The following is an 18,160-nucleotide window of genomic DNA, read 5'->3' on the forward strand; positions in this document are numbered from 1 at the left end:
CTTCATTAGGTAGTCTTTTGATATAGTTAGAATTAGCTCTGAATATTAACGATTCCGTTACCTTGTGCCTTTTCAATTTATAATCGATAGCCTTAGAGTTAACTTAAAGCTATATAAATATTTCTGATCTAGTTCTTAAGGCAATTCCTAGACTAGCTATATTCCAGCCCCATAGCTCTGTGAATAGTATGATTGCAGAAATATTAAATATAGAAAGTTGTAATGCTATATCAGTTGGCCGTATCCTACGTATCAGCCACTCGAGGACACTCGTATTAACTCTGACTATGTGCCTCTCAAGAATCTATAATGGATAACGTAGTATATCTATGTAGTATAGTAATAAAAATCAGAAATTGTAATCTTCATCTGTATACTGGAGTGAGTGAAGATATTACGCTAGTTGTCTCTCATATTATAGAATTTCTGTCAAAGACTTATTGAGGCCCAAGCATTTCGATCATGAAGCTACCCTATGGATATAGAAGACACAATCACTGATCTTAATCGAAAACTACTCGCTTTCGCGGTATCACGGGCAATGTTATTCGTCTGAGCTAGAAAGCTATAATGTTGGCTGAGAGTCATGATGTCAATGGAGCTCGTAACGTCAACTGCCATTGCCTGTGGGGTCCCCTTCGTTGCTGGAAAACTTTGGTGTTGGTCTGCACCCCCATAGACAGCTGCTCTTACAAAATATTTCCTACACAACCCCCTCCCATTCCTTTTCCCTCCAACCCACACCATCACCTCCCATCACCATCTTCATCATCATCACCATCACCACTCTCATCCCTTCATCTTCATCAAGCTCCCAACCCCTTAATAACTCTACTATTATCATTCAATATCGCTGACATAATGTCAAACCTGCTTGCCCAAGGTCCGTCAGGGACTCACGAGGAGTCCGACGACCTTGAAGACTACGTCGATTCGGAGGAGGAAGAACAAGGGGAGGAAGAAGAACAGGGACCAGTGGTCTCTGCAGCTGAAATGTTTCTGTCGAAGATGTAAGTACCACCCCCCTCCCAGTTGATGCATCGATAGCTCAATAGCTTGGTGGTTCTATCATCCATTGCTATTGAAGTCTTTGTCTTCTTCATTTCTTTCTAGCTTGGTGGCTTCAGCACTGTTGTTTCAATCCTCGTTGCATCTTTAAAACCACTGCTTGATCTTTTTCCTTTCCTGCCTCCTTCATCCTTGATTTCCCCTCCAAATCTCTGTCATCCCAGCCAAGCGGCTTGACGATTCCTAAGATTCCTCCACTTCTCGTCCCTCCAATATATTACATTGCTGCAAAGTTTACTGCCTGTTCAGTTTTCAATTAAGCTTCTTCCCTTGAGTGTATCGTATTCCTTAGAGGGCCAAACTAGCAGCTCGCTAACAACTTTTTTGTGTGATAGCGCCGCAAAGTTCGCGGCAGTCGACACCCCGGCGCCGGTTGCTCCGACTGTCCCTGGAACGGGAGCCTCTGGCTCGCCTAGTACACAGGCAGCGAGCACCGGCAACAGCCAAACGGTGGCTCCGGTTACCGCTCCTCTTGCCCCTGGAACGGGAGTCTCTGGCTCGCCTAGTACGCAGGTAATGAGCACCGAGGAGAGTGATTCGTCCTCTCCATCAATGGCGAGCGGCTCTGGGAAGACAGTTTCGGACTTCGGTTCGTCTGTCACCTCTCTTAGTTTTGCGGGTGGCGCTCAGGGGGATACGGCTTCTGCTGTTCCCCAGGTGACAGGTAGTTCTGAGGGGAAAACCATGGTTGTTCCCACTCCTGCAGCAGAGAACAACCTGTCGCCAAGTCACCCTGTGACCGTGTCATTTGGCTATACGGCTCAGGAGTCATTGGGTAACCTTGGAAGCAACTAGGCACCCACGACAACCCCTCCCAACCCACTGCCTTTGACAAGCGATGATATGGACATCGACATGTGGGACCAATCCGGGGAGTTCGACCAGGATGGAGACATTCAGATGCCGGATATCGACCCGGATGTGGAGATGCCCGATGCGCCTCCTCTTCGTAGGAAGCGTTCTCGTGGCCGCTCCGCTCCGCGGCGCGATACTCCCATACGTCGCCGATACTGGGGGCTCCCATGCGCCTCGGTACGACGTTTTGGTGAGCGAACGGCAGACAAGAAAAACGCCATTAGGGCGTTCTCCAAGGTCCTGTCGAAGGGTAAGTTTCTTGGACGTGGCTACTGATCTTGAGGCGTGCGGGACCCAGACCGCCCTCAAGTTGAGGTATGCTTACGCTCCACCCCGCATGTATGTAGAAACAGTTTCTGGCCAGGGTCATTGTGCTATCCTGAGCCATGGTGTGCTGGGGCCATTGTGCTGTCCCACCACCAGCTCCATCATGTAGCCCAGCCGGGGTCATTGTGCTATCCCGAGCTGTGGCAGGGTGTGCTGGGGTCATTGTGCTATCCCACCACCCATCTCCTGTAAATAGTCCGTTTTCCTTTTTTTGTTTTCATGTTTCTGCTTCCTGTATCTGTTTTTGCTTCATGTTTTGCTTCATGTCTTTGCTTTCTGTTTTTGCTTTATGTTTTTGCTTTATGTTTTGCTTTATATTTTGCTTTATGTTCTGCTTTTTGTTCTGCTTTTTGTTTTTGCTTTTTGTTTTTGCTTGCCATTTCTTTATTTACCATTGCCATTTATATTGCTACTTATCGTTTACTCGTTTTGCTTTTATATTTTTTTCACGGCTGGATCATCTGGCTACCTTTTCCCGCTCTTGCGCTGGGCATGCAAAGTGTAGTTACTCTTTGCTAGACCAATATGTGGAATATCTGGCTTTCGGGGCCCATCCACATATTTTCAAGCATGGAGCTGACTCCTGAAAGGGATGTGCAACCAGGTATAACTTCGGCCCTCAAATTATCGATTTACTCTTTACTAACCTTTGAAGCTAGTTGAGGTTAACTCCGGAATTTGAACGCCATTACTACACAGCTGGGTCAACCACTGTTCACCCTTTTCAGCCAAAGGGCTTCGAAAACAAGACGAAAATCCCTGCCATGCTATGTTCTCGTTCACGATTGCTCGGTATCCAAACACATGGACCAAGAACATGGCAACCACAAACAAACTCTCAAACCCGCATATCCACTTCATACCATGGGGGCAGCCACGTGGTCGTTCTTATGTTCCTTTCCCTCGGTTTAGCCAAGCCTGGCGCGAAGAAAGAACCTTCTCCCATTGACCCAGGATGTTCTCTCAAATATTATTCCGACTTGCTACAGATTCTCAATAGTTATAAGGTCAACAGAAGCGCACTCTGTACACCCTTTAGCATGGGTATGGTATACGCAACGAGCTTCAATCTTCGATGGCCTGGAAGTTTCTACCCGCTGTCACCATAGGACGATCTTGCTCATCAGCAAATCCCTCGAAATCTCCGCGCATATAATGATAGAAAGGATGCCTTATCCTTCCAGAGCGCTTCTTAGGCACACTACGATCTTCTTGACAGCCACTCTTCTCAAGCTTTGTTAAGAATCCCCATTACTACCGGAAAATCCATCGACTTAGGCCTAAATAGCCATGAATATGCTACAAGTCGAGGCAGAGGAGTGGCTGAAAAACACTCGTCAGATACTCCTAAGACTCGAACGCTCCATAGACCACGCTCTTCGTTATCTATGCGAACGGCCCTTTAATCCTGATATTTGCCAAGGCTCAGAATGGGTAGCCCGGATGAACTTCATCTGTGGATACCTCAAAAATCATACATTAAACCTCTACGAAAGAAGGACAACGACATCGTTATGTCGAAAATTCTATTTTATCCTCGAAGAAATAGTCAGGAGTATCAATGAGGACCCCAGATCAGGCATCAATGCTCCCTCCGCGGAAGACATACAGAGACGTACCAAGCAATTAACTTATCTCGTGGACAAAACGAAGTTCGATGTTGAGGCGAAGTTTCGACATTTCAAGACAGTCGATTTCACCATAAACTATCCAGAGCTAGATGGACTTCGTTGGGACAACGCCACATTTTATGATTATGTTCATTATCTCGACACCGTAATCGAGGCCCTTCAAAATTCAACTCACACGCGAGTGATAAATTTGAAGAAGGAAAAACCAGCGCAGCAGCTTTTGAAAGCTCAGTGGAGTCGTATGAAAAACGCGGAATCTAAATATGCAACAGCCAGCAGTCGTTGCAAATGCAAAAAGCGAGATATTGCGGGCGCCAATCTCTGGGAGAAGGCAGAATATGCGACTGGAATGGTGGATATAGGTTGCAAACTTAACTTGCATCCAGAAGGGCATGGTCATACATTGAGTGGGTTTGACGCTGCACAATTGCTTTGCCATATGAAGGGAAATGAAGGTGGATAGAAAACTGATGGTGGACTGGTCTCGTTGTGGTGGACTGTTTCAAATGTGTTTTTCTTTTCTTTTTTTGTCGGCATGAGGCGCTTAAGGTCAACGAACAGGATAAAAACCCTCATCCTTTTTTGTTCAGCGGGTATATAGATATTTTCTCTGGCGCTATACTTTAAGTTAGAGGAAAGGCTTCTTCTAGATACGAGAAGAATCAATGACAAATCTTGTCCTAAAGGCCCGAATTCGAGGTCGGCCTGAATGCGCCCTAGTTAAAGTTAACAATTTTGCGTTGAAAACTAAACTTCCATAAGTGAGTTTATCCATGCTTAGTCTTGAAGCCAGACAAAAGCTGTAGGTCAGCGATGGCCTTAAACTAATAGAGTCTGGAAATAATGTTAGAATGGGGTAACTAGATGGTTCAACCAATGACAGAGTAACTCTCACGACCATACTATTACTCCTAGGCACTACATTTACCGCTATCCTAAAACTAATATCAGAATAGCAATCATCGGCTTCTTTTAAGGTCGAAAGGAATAAGATTTACGAACTCTGAATTGGAACAAGAACTAATAATAGATGATCAATATAGCGCCCTTGACATCGGGAAAGCCAAAACTAGATAATCATACTGATTTAGTGATTGGGGGTTCTCCATGCTAGCAAAGCTAAACCACGGATGATCATAATTATATAAGCATCTCGTTTTAATTATAGATTTAAAAGCTCTTGAAATATATACACTGGGGATGGGACCGGTATTCTGCTAGACAATCGCGAGAAACTTTCTAGATCCCCAACAAAAATTATATTAGTCCATTCCGCTAGATATTTACCACTTTTTGTTCTTTTTCCACCTCCTTCTTCCTTGCCGTCGTAATTGTTTTGAATTTTTTATCCTAGGCCTATATATAGGGAACTAATACTCATGAGGCCGTTCGTTACTAGTGTAATTTGATACGAAATACCCATGGAGGCTGTGTACTTCGCTTTGGAACCTAGGCTACCTGGTATGGTACCGTAGCGGAATGATTTGGTTCCATGGTAATCTGTGCCGAAAGTGCCCACGCATAAAGCGTAAAGATTGACCCGCCTAACCACTTTGAGTTTATGTTATACCAGTTGCGTGCAGATATAGTTAGTGTTATCATGACTGGAATTCTGCCCAGACCTCCAGCAGAATATACATGCTTCAGAGTACTAGTAGGCAAATTCATATTTCCTTGTGTATAAATACCATAATATATCTAGTTCTAGCTAGTCGATAGATAGATAGTTAGATAGAAGTGTTTTCTGAGTTACCGAGGACGGTTTTACCACATAGGACAGAGCTAAACTAAACCCCTATGTACCTTAGCGCAGCGTCTATACAAAGCTAAACTTTGGAGGTCTCTCCGTTTACCTAGAAAAGAAAATACAACAGTCTACAACGCAGGATCGGAAATTATGATTTTACTTTTATAACGGGTATTTTCTTAGAAGTCCTAGGCTTTTTGAAGTAATATATTAATATCAAAACCATGACGATATTTTTAGGTTGTGTGGATTTAACTGTGAATATTAATATATCCTCGCTAGATCCCGCAACTTATAGCTATGCAGTACTTGTATAGCCTAATTCATTCTTGACAATTACATTGGGTATCCCAGTCCGGAAATCTATTGTGGAAATTCCAAAAATCAAGGTCGTGGAAAATGACGCACCTATAACGGTTCTAAGATATGGTTTTGAAGCTATAGGTTCGCTTCATCAATCGACGCTGTCTAATTAAATATGTCCTATGGCCAGGGTGGTGTAAAAATCTATAACAATGAAGTCGTGCAAACCCAAGCAGCCCGCTCCACCACCCAATCTGTCGATATGTCTTGAGGCGGACCGTGATCTCAAAAAAGCTTGCACGAAGTATTCCATCATACCCCGCACCCACAGTACTCCCGCATTCCCATGATAATATCTCGGACTTCAATCACACGCTTAGCCACCGTTAACGAGTCTTATTTAGGAAAGCAGCATGAATTAATGGAAATTTTTCCCTAGTCTCGAGCATTTAAAGAACTCCTCTTCTCGTCGAAAGCTCTCCCTTCCTTCTTTTCATCTCTCTCCATACTTCCGGTAGTAACCTCAAGAAGATAGCCTCCGTGGCTCATACACAGCGTCTTTAAGTATATTACTCCGAGATACCTCAGGCCCGTATTGAATCAATGCTGTGGCCTGGGTATCTCGGAGTAATATATTGAAGACAGCAGAGTCTTTAAGGCTCACAAAAAGTCAGTTATGTATTTTACTACTATTTATCCCTATAACCACACATTTCCATAGCTGGCTGGGAAAGCCTTCTCCACTAGGCTATGGATAACATTTATATCATAATGGGTATCAAGCCTCCGGGCTTTTGCCTTGGCCTCCGGGCCTAATAAGCCTTACAAGCCTCCGGGCTTTAACACAGAGGGGTCCTAGCAATAGTAAGTCAGATTCTGATATAAGTTTCTCGTTATACTCATATATGAGCCTACTAACGTATAGTTTCCACATAGCCCCTCGGATATGACCACGAGCAGCATTTGGCAAATAAGGCCATCCCCCCCGGGGCCCCCATCACCCATACACCCCATAATATAATAAATATGTTATATTGGGGACCCACAGCTCACGAACCAGAGTTGATGTTGGGTCCCCAATGTACATATCTATTTATTTGGGAACTATCTCCGTTAAAGTTCCCTGGACTCCTTGAGGCGGCCTACAAAGATGCCCTGGGTCCTCAGGGATCCATGGGCTTAGAAATGCCCCCCGGGGATGGGTCAACCTCCCTAGGAAACTGGGAGCAAGCTTACTTCCAATGCGAGACGCTCTCAGATGCTAAGAACCTTGACCAGCTCAGAATGGTCAATGAGAAGAGATATTTATTGATAGAGGGCTCCGGCCCTGGCTGCATCTGGTGCCGGGGGGCATTCAAGGGGAGTTCCGGTGGCGATTATGTTCATAGGGGGGCTCCGGCCCCTCCTATGTTCATAAGGGCTCCGGCCCTCCTACCCCCAGATGCATGGTTCGCAAGAATAGAAGGGCTCCGGCCCTCATCGTCCTAGATGCTGGGTGGAAATAAGGGCTCCGGCCCCTCACTGCCCTTGATGGATGAATGTTCGAGAGGCTCCGGCCTCTTGAACATTCATAAAGGGCTTGGTTCCGGCTATTCGTACTAGTCTCGGGGGTAGGGAATTTTCCCTCCCCCAAGTATTGGAGGGGGGTCGAGGGAACAACTTCCGTCGCCCCCATGGAAGTACCGGTGGCGCCGGCGGTGTAGCCGGGCACATGCATTCGGCGCCACCTTTGGAAGATAACGGCGGTGTCGCCGGGCATATGCATGGAAGAGTACAAAGGGGCTCTAGATTATCTGCTCGCTGAGCCCGCAAAACATAGGGCTCCGGCCCAGTTCTGCCAAAACCTCCCGCCCCACTTATATTCCATCAACATCTCCCATCAAAGAACACCGTATGGCCCGGGACTGTCTGACAGTCTCGGTGGCATGTTCATCACATTTGGGCCCAACGTCAAGGGTACAGTCACCCTCGACAATCATGTGGGGTGGGGGGTTTCTACTAGAGGCCAAGATGGCAACAATAGAGGTATCGCCGGCCACCATAGGCATGTAGCACTGCTAGATGTTGCATATATTTGGTGGCGATAATAGGTGAAACAAATGAATATCATTTGATGCTCTTGCCTTTTACCTATTTGTTCATGAAGTTCATTGATTTCATGAATATAATATCCCTTTTCTCCTGTATATAATAAGCATCAGAGAGTGTTTCAGAATATGTAAATAGAGTATCTTATTAATATATACGCATACGCACATAAATATAAATACTAGTAGCTAGTTTAGTTCCCATCTTAAAACATCAAATCACACGTTGTGTTCGCTCTACAATTAAAAGATCGAAACGTGAAGTTAACGTGAATGTAGTCGTAAAAGTAGCCTGTGTTGTTGTCATAAAATAAATGCGTTGTTATGTGGTATTCTGCGTGACACAACGGAGGAATGAACCACGGCAGAGAACCCGAATCAGCCGAAAGACCGGGATGGTCCTTCGAAGCATCGGTAACCTCTGCAGCTGTGACATCAAGCCCCGACCGAAAGACAAAACTCCTTGAAGATGCTAGGTATATAGGACGTGTACATGTACTCCGTACCAAGCTTGAGCTCGATAGTAATGCTTAAGTAAGTTTTAACTAACCATCTGCATGATCTTACGGAATGTGAATCGAAGATATTAACCTTTACCCAACCGCCTTCCAGTTGCATCATTGTGCCAGTACTAGTACCAGTACTACTGTTATCAGAGTTACTTCGATGCTACTCCCATTTGGCCGAACGAATCAACCGAAGATCAAGTAGGTTTTTGTCTGCCCATCTTGCCCCGCAAAGGAGGCAACCAACAGGGGGGGTTTACCAACAAGGGGGGAGGGGGTTGAGAAAGATACCGGCGATATGTACGTACCAAGGGAAGGCGGCGTGGGACTAAGCAGAGTCCGGTTAGGTGCATGGCAGCTCCCGACGAGCTCGTCCGCTCATTCGATGAACCAGCGTCAATTTGACATGGTTTCTCCAGTTGAGATGCAGGCATGGCCGACCTGCATGAACCCCCAAAGGCCCTGTTCCAGCGGTTTCTGATTTTCCCAACAAAAATACCATTGAATTACAAAAAAAACTCAAAAACCTCAGAACAGAAAAAAAAAAAAAAGAAAGAGCCGACACTATGCTGCCACCACCCCCGCCATTAATTGGCCTTTGCACAGGAGGGCGGCCATTATGCGCAAACTCAATAGCTAAACTTAGCGAAACCAACGACATTCACGCTCCTTTTGCCTGCTGGTTTTCTCAACACTTTTAGATATCGCTGGCAGTTGAACGGAGAAATGTGCAGTTTTGGGTAGCCTTGAAGAGTGGTACTCAGCTTTGATTGGCACATGTGAAGCTCCGATTTCTGGAGATCTAGCTTGCGATTCGCTGTTTATGACCTCGGTAGCCCAAAGATTGGGTGTCTTGTGACAGTTTGTATCTCGTGGGGTTGAAGCCTTTCCCGTCTGTCGTCCTGTTGAGCCTTTTTATATACGCTATTGATCTCTTCATTCCTGCCTGCTGTAAAGATTAAAGATCTGTCAGTCAATCGATCAGTCAATCGATCAATCAATCAATCGGGTTGGCTTTTTTATTCCGGTTGTAGAAAACAGGCCAAAAAAACTGGAAAAAGGAAAAAGGAAAGAAAGCAAGAAAGCAAGAAAGAAAGGTATGTTCCGCTCGGGCACTATAATTTAAAATCTTTTTATTTTTAAGATTTTTTCTCTCTCTTCGTCCCTTCAGCCTTTCCTCCGTGAAACCTTCTTTTCTATTTCAACGTCTGTCTTGCAAACACCCAATTCTGTTGGCTGTTGAAAAAGTACACTCGAGACAGGGTCCACGGAACTGACCAGCTATCATCATAGCTTCTATCCCGCACAGATTCAATATCAATATCTTCCAGGACTGGTCCTAAGCTCTAGATAGAGCATATCATACTCACAATGTCGACTGTCCGCCTTGTCGTCCCTCCTTCTTCGTTCTTCAACTTCCAGAACGCCTCTCAGCCAATCCCACCTTCAATTCCTCATGCTATCCCCGGTGATATCTACACCCAGCTTCTCGACGTCAGGGTGCCAATTACCATTGCCACCGTCTACGCCATCACCGTTCACTATCTCAACTCTGTAGCCTCCAAAACTACCCCTCCAACCCCCTACTCCTTCGCCAAAACCGCTGCTTTCAAGTGGTTTGTTATTCTCCACAATGCCTTTTTGGCTGTCTACTCCGGCTGGACCTTTGTAGGCATCACATCGACGCTTCAGAGGACTATCAGTTGGGACAATGGATTCGGTGGGTTCGTTCACGGACTCTGCAAGATCCACGATGAAAGTGTGGCAGTTGGAATCAACGATGTTAGTGGATTAAGCCCTAGAATTGCTTCGGGGAGTGGATTGTGGGAAGAAGGGTTGGCGTTTTATGGATGGTTGTTCTATCTCAGCAAGTTTTATGAGGTTATCGATACCGCTATCATTTTGGCTAAGGGAAGGAAGAGCAGCACCCTACAGACTTGTAAGCTCCTGTTTTTTAACCCCTCATTTGAATTATCAGGGTAGAGGATAGATTGACTAACGAGAAAATATAGATCATCATGCCGGTGCTATGATGTGCATGTGGGCTGGTATTCGATTCATGTCTCCTCCAATCTTCATCTTTGTTCTCTTCAACTCCGCCATCCATACTCTTATGGTAAGCTCTCTCCAATTCAGTCAATTGATCATGAGACACCACAGAAACTAATATCCCGTGATATAGTATACCTACTATACCCTCTCTGCCTTCAAAATCCGTGTCCCAACACCAATCAAACGTCTCCTCACCACCATGCAAATCACCCAATTCCTCGTTGGTGGTTCTGGTGCCGCTATTCAAATCTTCATCTCCTACATCCCACCCACAGTCCTAACCGACATCTCTGACACCATCAAGGAGAATGCCGGTATCGATATGCACATCGGAGAATTGAACAAAGAGTTTGTCAGCTGTCTTAGCGGCGGTGCTGAGGTCTGGGCTGTTGTTACGAACGTGGTTTACCTGACCCCATTGACTTATTTGTTCGTGATGTTCTTTATTAAGAGCTATTTGGGACCAAGAAAAGGCGGCAAGACTGTCAAGCCTGCTGTCAATGGTGGGGAAAAGAGAGAGGTTAAGGCGGAGTAAAAGAGCTTTGGGATTTTTTTTCTTTGGGAACTCTCGTTATGACGATACAGATACATACACAAAAACATACACCGGTTGTCTTTGTATAGACTTTGCAGACAGGGTTTAGATTTGATATAAAATTCTTGAACCATGGTTCAGAATTAGGAAGGCCCTGGAACTAGAAGGCCTGGCTTCGGCTACAATTTATTACACTGCTTCCTACCAAAGTAGGAAACACGCAGGTCAGAATCACGTGGGGATACTCCAACGATACTGTTTACAAGAAAAAAGCATTTTTATTTTTCACATTCCTTTTTTTGTTTTTTGGGCCTTCGAAGGGGTTCCTCGAAGATGTTTTTTTACCTCCCTTTTCGGCTTTGATACCATCGACAACTTCTTTTTTTTCTTCTCTGTCTTGTTTTTTTTGTGGAATGCGCTGTAGATTGTGCGCGGATAAAAATATTTCTTTCATTGTACATAGATGATTAGGTACTTTGGTACTTTTTTTTTTCCTGTTTGGTTGGGCGAAAGACTTTCTTTGGAGAATATTACTATACTACCAGGTCGATAAAGAAGAATTATATGATTACAATCTTTCAAGGTGCATGGTTAGCCTATTCTTTCCGGTTCTAGGTTTAACCTTGTAAGACATCGGGTTGTCACCATTCGCGAAGCATGCCAGATGTATGGGTATTCACAATTCAAGGGTATCTGTGAATTGTCAGTCCCTATCACTTGAGTGGATCGATTGCCCCCTATGTATTGGTCCGGGGATCCGGATCCACGGGTATTATTTATGTTTCTGTATGATAAGTCTATTATACCCCGGCCGGCATGCATAGATTGTAACATATCTGACGCGCTCGAGGAGACTTGACAACGAAAATCTGGCTACATGTTTGACATGCGCGTAACGTTCACGCTTTTTTGTTACGTGGGGTTTGGTGTAGTATAAGGTATAGTAGGTATATATATATATATCCCCGTCAATGGTATAGCTAGGTGTATCGGTATGTATCCCGACCATCTCCTTCATGAATCCCATTCTTATAAACCAGAACTCTAAAATAGAGACTTATCAATCAAGTTCATTTTGATACCGTCTCCTTATCGCCCAGAGAAACATGGCCACCATAACCGCCTTACCAACCGAAGTCCTCCTCGAGGTCTTCGAACTCCTCGATATAGAATCTCTCACAAACGCTAAAACGGTCTGCAAGCAATTCCGGGCAGTTATACGTATGATCCCTCTTAGGTCATATACCCTCCGTATCGACGAACCGAAACACTCAATGTGGAAGTTCACAAGATTCTTACTATCGGATCCGAAAGCCGGTAGTCAGATTACAGACCTAACTGTGGAATGGTGTCGTCGGGAACCGGATGATCCTGATACTTGGACCGATAAGTGGGAGTGGACGGAGAAGGATCTTGGGATTATGAAGGGGTTGGAAGAAACCGTTATTGATAAGTATCTTACGCCGGAGACGTATGTGGCTATTAAGGGAGGGGTTAATTCTGAGGCTTTGTTGCCTTTGATACTTTGTTTTACGGAGAATTTGGGGAGTCTGGATTTGGGGGATGTTGTGACGGAGTTGTTTAATTGTGAGGGTTATCCGGAAGATTGCTTGAGGAAAATTTTTAAATCAAGGTCCGGCGGTGGTGGTAGCGATGAGGGGGGAAAAAAGAAAGGGGAAGAGGAGGAGGAGGAGGGGAAGGAAGAGGGGAAGGAAGAGAAGGAACAAGATGGAGACAATGAAGAAGAAGATGGTGACGAATTTGGACAGGGAGGTGGTGTCCCCACGATCATACTACCTCACATTCCCAGTGAGCAATTCAGAACTTGGTTTCATCTGAACACCGGCTATCCCGGCAACTACCTCCCTGGACTATCAAGGCTCAAAAAGTTCAATCACCAGTTGAACGGGGACGCATTGGTCGCAGAGTATAAATGGGGCTGGAGGGCAGACTACTTCCTCCCCATACTCTTTATCCCCGGAATCGAAGAAATCACAATCGGAGGCTGCGCTACTGACGAGGAAGTTGATGGGTACACCTTAAAAACAATTATGGGATGGTATGAGGAACAATTCAAGGGCGTGCCTCCTTCAACTGTTAGAAAACTGGTGATCAGAGATGCAAGGATGTACGAGAAGGATTACGAACTTATAGCGGATTATACTTGCTGCCTTGAGAAACTTCATATCAGTTACAATGACACTTTCACTGAGTTGGAATCATATTACGATATGGCGGATGCGATTTATGTTTTCTTTGAAAACAACCCGAAGTTGAGGATGGATAATTTGTACGTTGACGGCCGGCCGAATGAGGTCTGGTTGAAGATTTTTCATGATCGTGATTATGACCTTCTGAGAGGCGAGGACGAATACCGTGAACGCACTTACGAGGAGTTTGTGGAGGAGTTTGAGGCTTGGTCGCAGAGAAGGACTCTGCAAGATGGAGCTAAATAAATATTGAAATAGTAGAACTAGATCGATCTGAATCAATCGAAATATATATATCTACTTAAGTATATACCTACTTAGACAAGTGCTCGATATAATTATAATTACCGTCCCGAATAACTCACGAACCCTGTAAAAACGGTCATCGTATTCTTTTCTTTTATCTGGTATACGACAAGGATTCGCGTTGCAATTCCCAGTCCCCGTGTGACGTTAAACCGGGCAGGAGAATATGGTTCGTAATGTTTCAATTGCAGGGATCTGATCATGGGAAGCCTAGTTTGGTCGATGAACAAGTTGAAACAAACAAAAAAAGTCGAATTATTTTCAATTATAACGAAAGAATTGCGATAGTACCCGTAAATACTAAATTTTACACTATCTATGTTATCAAGTATATCTAGTTGAGGTGTCTAGACTATGGATGTAAGTGCTCAAGATGTGGATGTTGGGGCCGAGTAGCATTCCTCGAGTGGAGCCACGGGCCGCTTAACGTTGACTGTAGCGACAGATCTGCAGCGCTTGAATGATAATTTGGTCCTGCAATTAATTTCTTCAAAGAGGGGTTTGGATAGAATGGCAAAATTTAAGTTACTTATCTAGGAGGAGCTCAGAGCATTATATTTCTGGAAGCAATCGCTCTGTGATCTGGGAATACCGAGGAGATGATTGAGCATGATCCACAGATGTTGGAGTTGGACAAGAGAAACTGCCATTCTGGGAAAAGCCCTTTCTAGGCCATTGAACCGTATTTGCGAATTTTCGATGCTCTTGAAATTGCCCAATTCGACAAGAACCATCGGTCGGATTAAATTTTTAAAGCCTTTGAGGCCGACGTAAGATAATATACTCTCTAATTGGTCGATAAACTTCAGGCTGAAAATTCCCAGCCCGTCGATCGACCGACGTCTAACGCTTTCGATTTCAAACGTCCAATCTTTCTCGCATGATTGGTTCGTTACCTCCTGCCTGCCATAGCCGCCTTGGCTGAAGTCCGCCCGAAACATCCTTCTTCAGAAACATTGGGGTATACTTACATATACATTAACTAGTACCGAAGCTAACATTAGGCATGGATGCATGGTGGGTGGCATGGCATAAGAATTCACGATCGATCATATGGGATCGCAGGGCCGAATTGTACAGATGTCTAGATGTCCTCATGGCATCTTCATACCATGCCCCTGAACATGTTAACAAAATTAAAACCACAAAGGTAATTAATAAAATAATACAATCAATCAATACAATCAACTGAGAAGGATAATTAACCAAATTCTCAAAAAGCAAAGGAATTTTTTGGGGGAAAGTTATTACTAAGAAAAATATCCAAGGGATCGGTGGGGTTAATTTTCACGTTCGGCTGTCCCTGAGGTCACACCCAAAAGGGAACATCTGCGACAGGTTAGCGAATCATTCTGAAACGAACGTTCCCTTTGGAAACCCTTCAAAAGGGGGTGCTTCGGAAGGGGGAAGTTTAAGCTGCACTGCCCATGCATCCGTCTGGTGGAAAATTCTCATACCAGACTAGTTAATTAATTACTATGTAAAGAAAGAAACGAAGTCCTAAAGTATTGACATGTCATGTCCCAGATCTAAATACAGACTTCCCCCCCGTGTTAATAGACGGCTACGTGCGAAACCTTACCTAGAATAGAGAAACTTACTATGCAATGCGCGCGCCCGCTAATGTAAGCCCGCTGTCAATTGTCGCCCTGAAATTCCAGCATAGTATGTATCGGTAATCCAGTTTATCTTAACCCCGTCGCAGAAGCTCCTTGGAATCGAATTGGGATTGCAGTTCAAGGTAGGATGGTGCCTGATGTGCATTAATTGAGATTTTTGCCGTAACGTTAGTTAAACTAAAATTTGTGAAAGTAACCACCCCCTCTTCCCTGACCGGATTAAGTTATGCGCACAGAAAAGCAAGTGAGAATATCCATATCCATGTCCACTCAGGAACAGAAAGAGGCAGAGAGAGAGGCGCATATGATTTGACCGGGGTGGTGGTTCTTCGGTGGTGTTACAGGTATACTACTAAATCGATAGTAGTACTCCGTATACTGGTAAAAAGCCGGCCCCTTCCCTGTTCGTGACAGGATTCCCTTTCTTCCTTTTCTTCCTTTCCTACTCTTTCTTCTTTTTCTTCTTACTCTTCTTTGTTCACTCTCTTTCTCCTATTCGATTATTCCCGCGTCTTTCTTTCTTTGTTGCGTATGCTTTGAGTGCTGTCGTGTGTCCTTCTTTCTCTCGTGTCCTGCCATATTTTTCTGGGAAAAACTTGGTAGACGGACTTCCTTTTTTTTATTTATATTATTTGCTCTACCGACCTTTCAAATCAGTATATTTGATATCGATCGATCTCTCCGTCCCTTGGATTCTAATATAATAAGGAAGGGAAAGAAGGAAGGATATAGATATTCGGTGGTATTGAATCTTGGGTACCTGCAGCCGCTCCTTGCATCGACCCACTACAAACGACCCTCACTTAATCGACCATACTATACCACCCGACGGACTGGTAGAAAGGCACTTACAAAGCTTCAATTCGACAAGCGAGGAGAACTGATATTTCGAATTTTAGAGAAAAAGGGCAGAAATTGCAATTGGCAAAATTAATATTGGCCTGGACAGGGAAGATTGAGATTCTAGAAAAGAAAATTAAGCCCATCTAATTTTGGAACACCTTGCGGGGAACCTTTTGTGTTGGGCTACAACGCTGTGTGCTTTGAGAGCAACACACTTCCGTCAGCGCCTGTCGCATTGGCTTCATCTCAACCAAACCAACCAACCAACCAACCATCAACCTTCGCAGGTACCACGGCTGGAAGGTTCTTCCATCTCAACGTCGTCGGCATCGATATCGTTCTCTCAGACATCGACTTTTCGCTCCCTACTTGAGTCTCTAGGATTTGATTTTTCTAGAAACTCACAATGCGTTTCTCTTTTTTATCTTCGTTGCTTTCGTTAGCTGCGATTGCTGCTCCCTTCGTTAGCGCCCAGGGAGCCGAAAACAACGAGAATGCAATTACAAAACCCGCCGCTGGGGAGGTTTGGGTCGCAGGAACACCGTTCCCGATTGAATGGACTGCTTCTGCAAATCCTGGGACTGTTAGCATTGTTCTTGTTAAAGGTGTTCCTGGGAATTTGCAAGTCCTTGATACCATCGCTCGTATGTTTTCCCCAATATTCTCTATACATCCAAAATAACATAATCACTACTTTTTGGAATGATGGATGCTAATGGATAATGATAGCAAATGTCGCCAACAACGGGAAATTCGAATGGACTCCTCCTCTCACCCTCGAAGGCATGCAGACCATGGCAGCCGACCAAGTCTACCAATTCAAAATCGTAAACGACGAAAGCGGAAACTTTGGATTCTCTCCCAGTTTCAAGATTGACTCTCCGGCATCGACTTTCGCACCTACTGGTGCTCCTGCCAACCCTGCTGAAGAAACTACTAGTTCGGCCGCCCCTGCCGAAACTACGAGTGAAACTTCGGCTTCGTCGGTTGAGCCTACGAGTACTAGCACTGAGGTTCCTACGTCGACAGAGACGACATCTGAGGTCGTTAGCAGCACTAGTGTAGTAGAGACCAGTTCAGAAGTTATCACTTCGACTTCTGTTTCCGAAGCCGCTACTACATCTACATCTGAAGAACTATCGACAACTTCCGAAGTTCCCACCACCCTTTCTACCGCCGTTAGGACATCTCCATCATCTCCAGAACCTACCAGCGAAGAATCCGAATCCCCCACCGAATCTCCAGACGCAACAAATACATCCTCTCCATCAGAAACCACATCCGCAGCCCCATCCGAATCCTCGCAACCAGGTGGTCTTCCCACTGGTGTAATCGCCGGTATTACCGGTGGTATCATCGCTTTCTTGATCCTCGCCATCGTTGGCGTTTTCCTCTTCCGTCGTAGCAAGCAACAAAGCCGTACCAAACTCCGTGGCAATACCCCACCCCCTCAACCGTCGAAATATGATCGTGACTTTCAGATGATGGAAAGAAGAGCTAGACATCGCCCAACTAGCAGCTTTGGATTTAACACTTCCAGAAGCGATACTAGTGGGGTCGAAGGGAGAAACGATCCATATGTTCAACTTGGTGATAGGGACAGCAGAAGAGGTAGCGAGACCTGGGGTGCTTCGAGATTTTAGTTGAGGATTTTTTTTTTTTGTAGTTTTGCTGGAAGAGAAAAAGTAGATTTTTCGAATCCCAGGCGACGGTGGCCATGTCAAAGGCCTATAACCCCGGCCTGGCGATAACAGGAAAAGATTTTGAGAAGAAGGAAGGAAATCAACATTTAGAACTTTCCTTTTTCATATATGTGAAAAACGATTAATATCGTTTCTTACCAATCATTCTAGAGAATACGAAATCAAAAAGACGTTTCTCCAGTAAACACCGTATTTTCCTTGTACATTTTCCATACCCAACTTTATTTCCTTTTCCATTTCCTTTTTTTCCCTTTGTTCATACTTTCCCTACTCTATCTCTCTCTGGTGTTTAGCATATGCATTTTCAAGGTGTCTTGTTTATAAAATTCTCTATTTCCTTATGTTCAATTTCCTTTTTTCACATCGAC

At 44.6% G+C, this 18,160-nt stretch overlaps 7 protein-coding genes across 7 annotated transcripts; all 7 read left to right on the forward strand.

Annotated features, from left to right (window-relative positions):
- Positions 1 to 861: 861 nt before the first annotated feature.
- On the forward strand, positions 862 to 1,863 carry AOL_s00007g214 (uncharacterized protein; the record flags this gene model as incomplete). The annotated part of the gene is made up of 2 exons (XM_011120115.1): positions 862 to 1,010; positions 1,404 to 1,863. 2 exons carry the CDS (start codon positions 862 to 864, stop codon positions 1,861 to 1,863), a joined length of 609 nt encoding a protein of 202 aa, XP_011118417.1.
- Positions 1,864 to 1,911: 48 nt separating this feature from the next.
- Positions 1,912 to 2,359, forward strand: AOL_s00007g215 (uncharacterized protein; the record flags this gene model as incomplete). Its single annotated transcript, XM_011120116.1, has 2 exons — positions 1,912 to 2,173; positions 2,277 to 2,359. The coding sequence occupies 2 exons, from the start codon at positions 1,912 to 1,914 to the stop codon at positions 2,357 to 2,359; spliced, it is 345 nt and encodes a 114-aa protein (XP_011118418.1).
- A 1,181-nt stretch (positions 2,360 to 3,540) lies between these two features.
- AOL_s00007g216 (uncharacterized protein) lies at positions 3,541 to 4,344 on the forward strand (the record flags this gene model as incomplete). The annotated part of the gene is made up of 1 exon (XM_011120117.1): positions 3,541 to 4,344. One exon carries the CDS (start codon positions 3,541 to 3,543, stop codon positions 4,342 to 4,344), a length of 804 nt encoding a protein of 267 aa, XP_011118419.1.
- Positions 4,345 to 6,957: 2,613 nt separating this feature from the next.
- AOL_s00007g217 (uncharacterized protein) lies at positions 6,958 to 7,419 on the forward strand (the record flags this gene model as incomplete). Its single annotated transcript, XM_011120118.1, has 1 exon — positions 6,958 to 7,419. The coding sequence occupies one exon, from the start codon at positions 6,958 to 6,960 to the stop codon at positions 7,417 to 7,419; it is 462 nt and encodes a 153-aa protein (XP_011118420.1).
- Positions 7,420 to 9,895: 2,476 nt separating this feature from the next.
- On the forward strand, positions 9,896 to 11,111 carry AOL_s00007g218 (uncharacterized protein; the record flags this gene model as incomplete). Its single annotated transcript, XM_011120119.1, has 3 exons — positions 9,896 to 10,463; positions 10,537 to 10,640; positions 10,707 to 11,111. The coding sequence occupies 3 exons, from the start codon at positions 9,896 to 9,898 to the stop codon at positions 11,109 to 11,111; spliced, it is 1,077 nt and encodes a 358-aa protein (XP_011118421.1).
- Positions 11,112 to 12,217: 1,106 nt separating this feature from the next.
- AOL_s00007g219 (uncharacterized protein) lies at positions 12,218 to 13,567 on the forward strand (the record flags this gene model as incomplete). The annotated part of the gene is made up of 1 exon (XM_011120120.1): positions 12,218 to 13,567. One exon carries the CDS (start codon positions 12,218 to 12,220, stop codon positions 13,565 to 13,567), a length of 1,350 nt encoding a protein of 449 aa, XP_011118422.1.
- A 2,928-nt stretch (positions 13,568 to 16,495) lies between these two features.
- Positions 16,496 to 17,732, forward strand: AOL_s00007g220 (uncharacterized protein; the record flags this gene model as incomplete). Its single annotated transcript, XM_011120121.1, has 2 exons — positions 16,496 to 16,733; positions 16,819 to 17,732. The coding sequence occupies 2 exons, from the start codon at positions 16,496 to 16,498 to the stop codon at positions 17,730 to 17,732; spliced, it is 1,152 nt and encodes a 383-aa protein (XP_011118423.1).
- Between the last annotated feature and the right edge of the window lie 428 nt (positions 17,733 to 18,160).

This window comes from Orbilia oligospora (assembly GCF_000225545.1).
Source record: "Orbilia oligospora ATCC 24927 unplaced genomic scaffold scaffold00007, whole genome shotgun sequence".
In the NCBI taxonomy this organism is placed as follows: Eukaryota; Fungi; Ascomycota; class Orbiliomycetes; order Orbiliales; family Orbiliaceae; genus Orbilia; species Orbilia oligospora.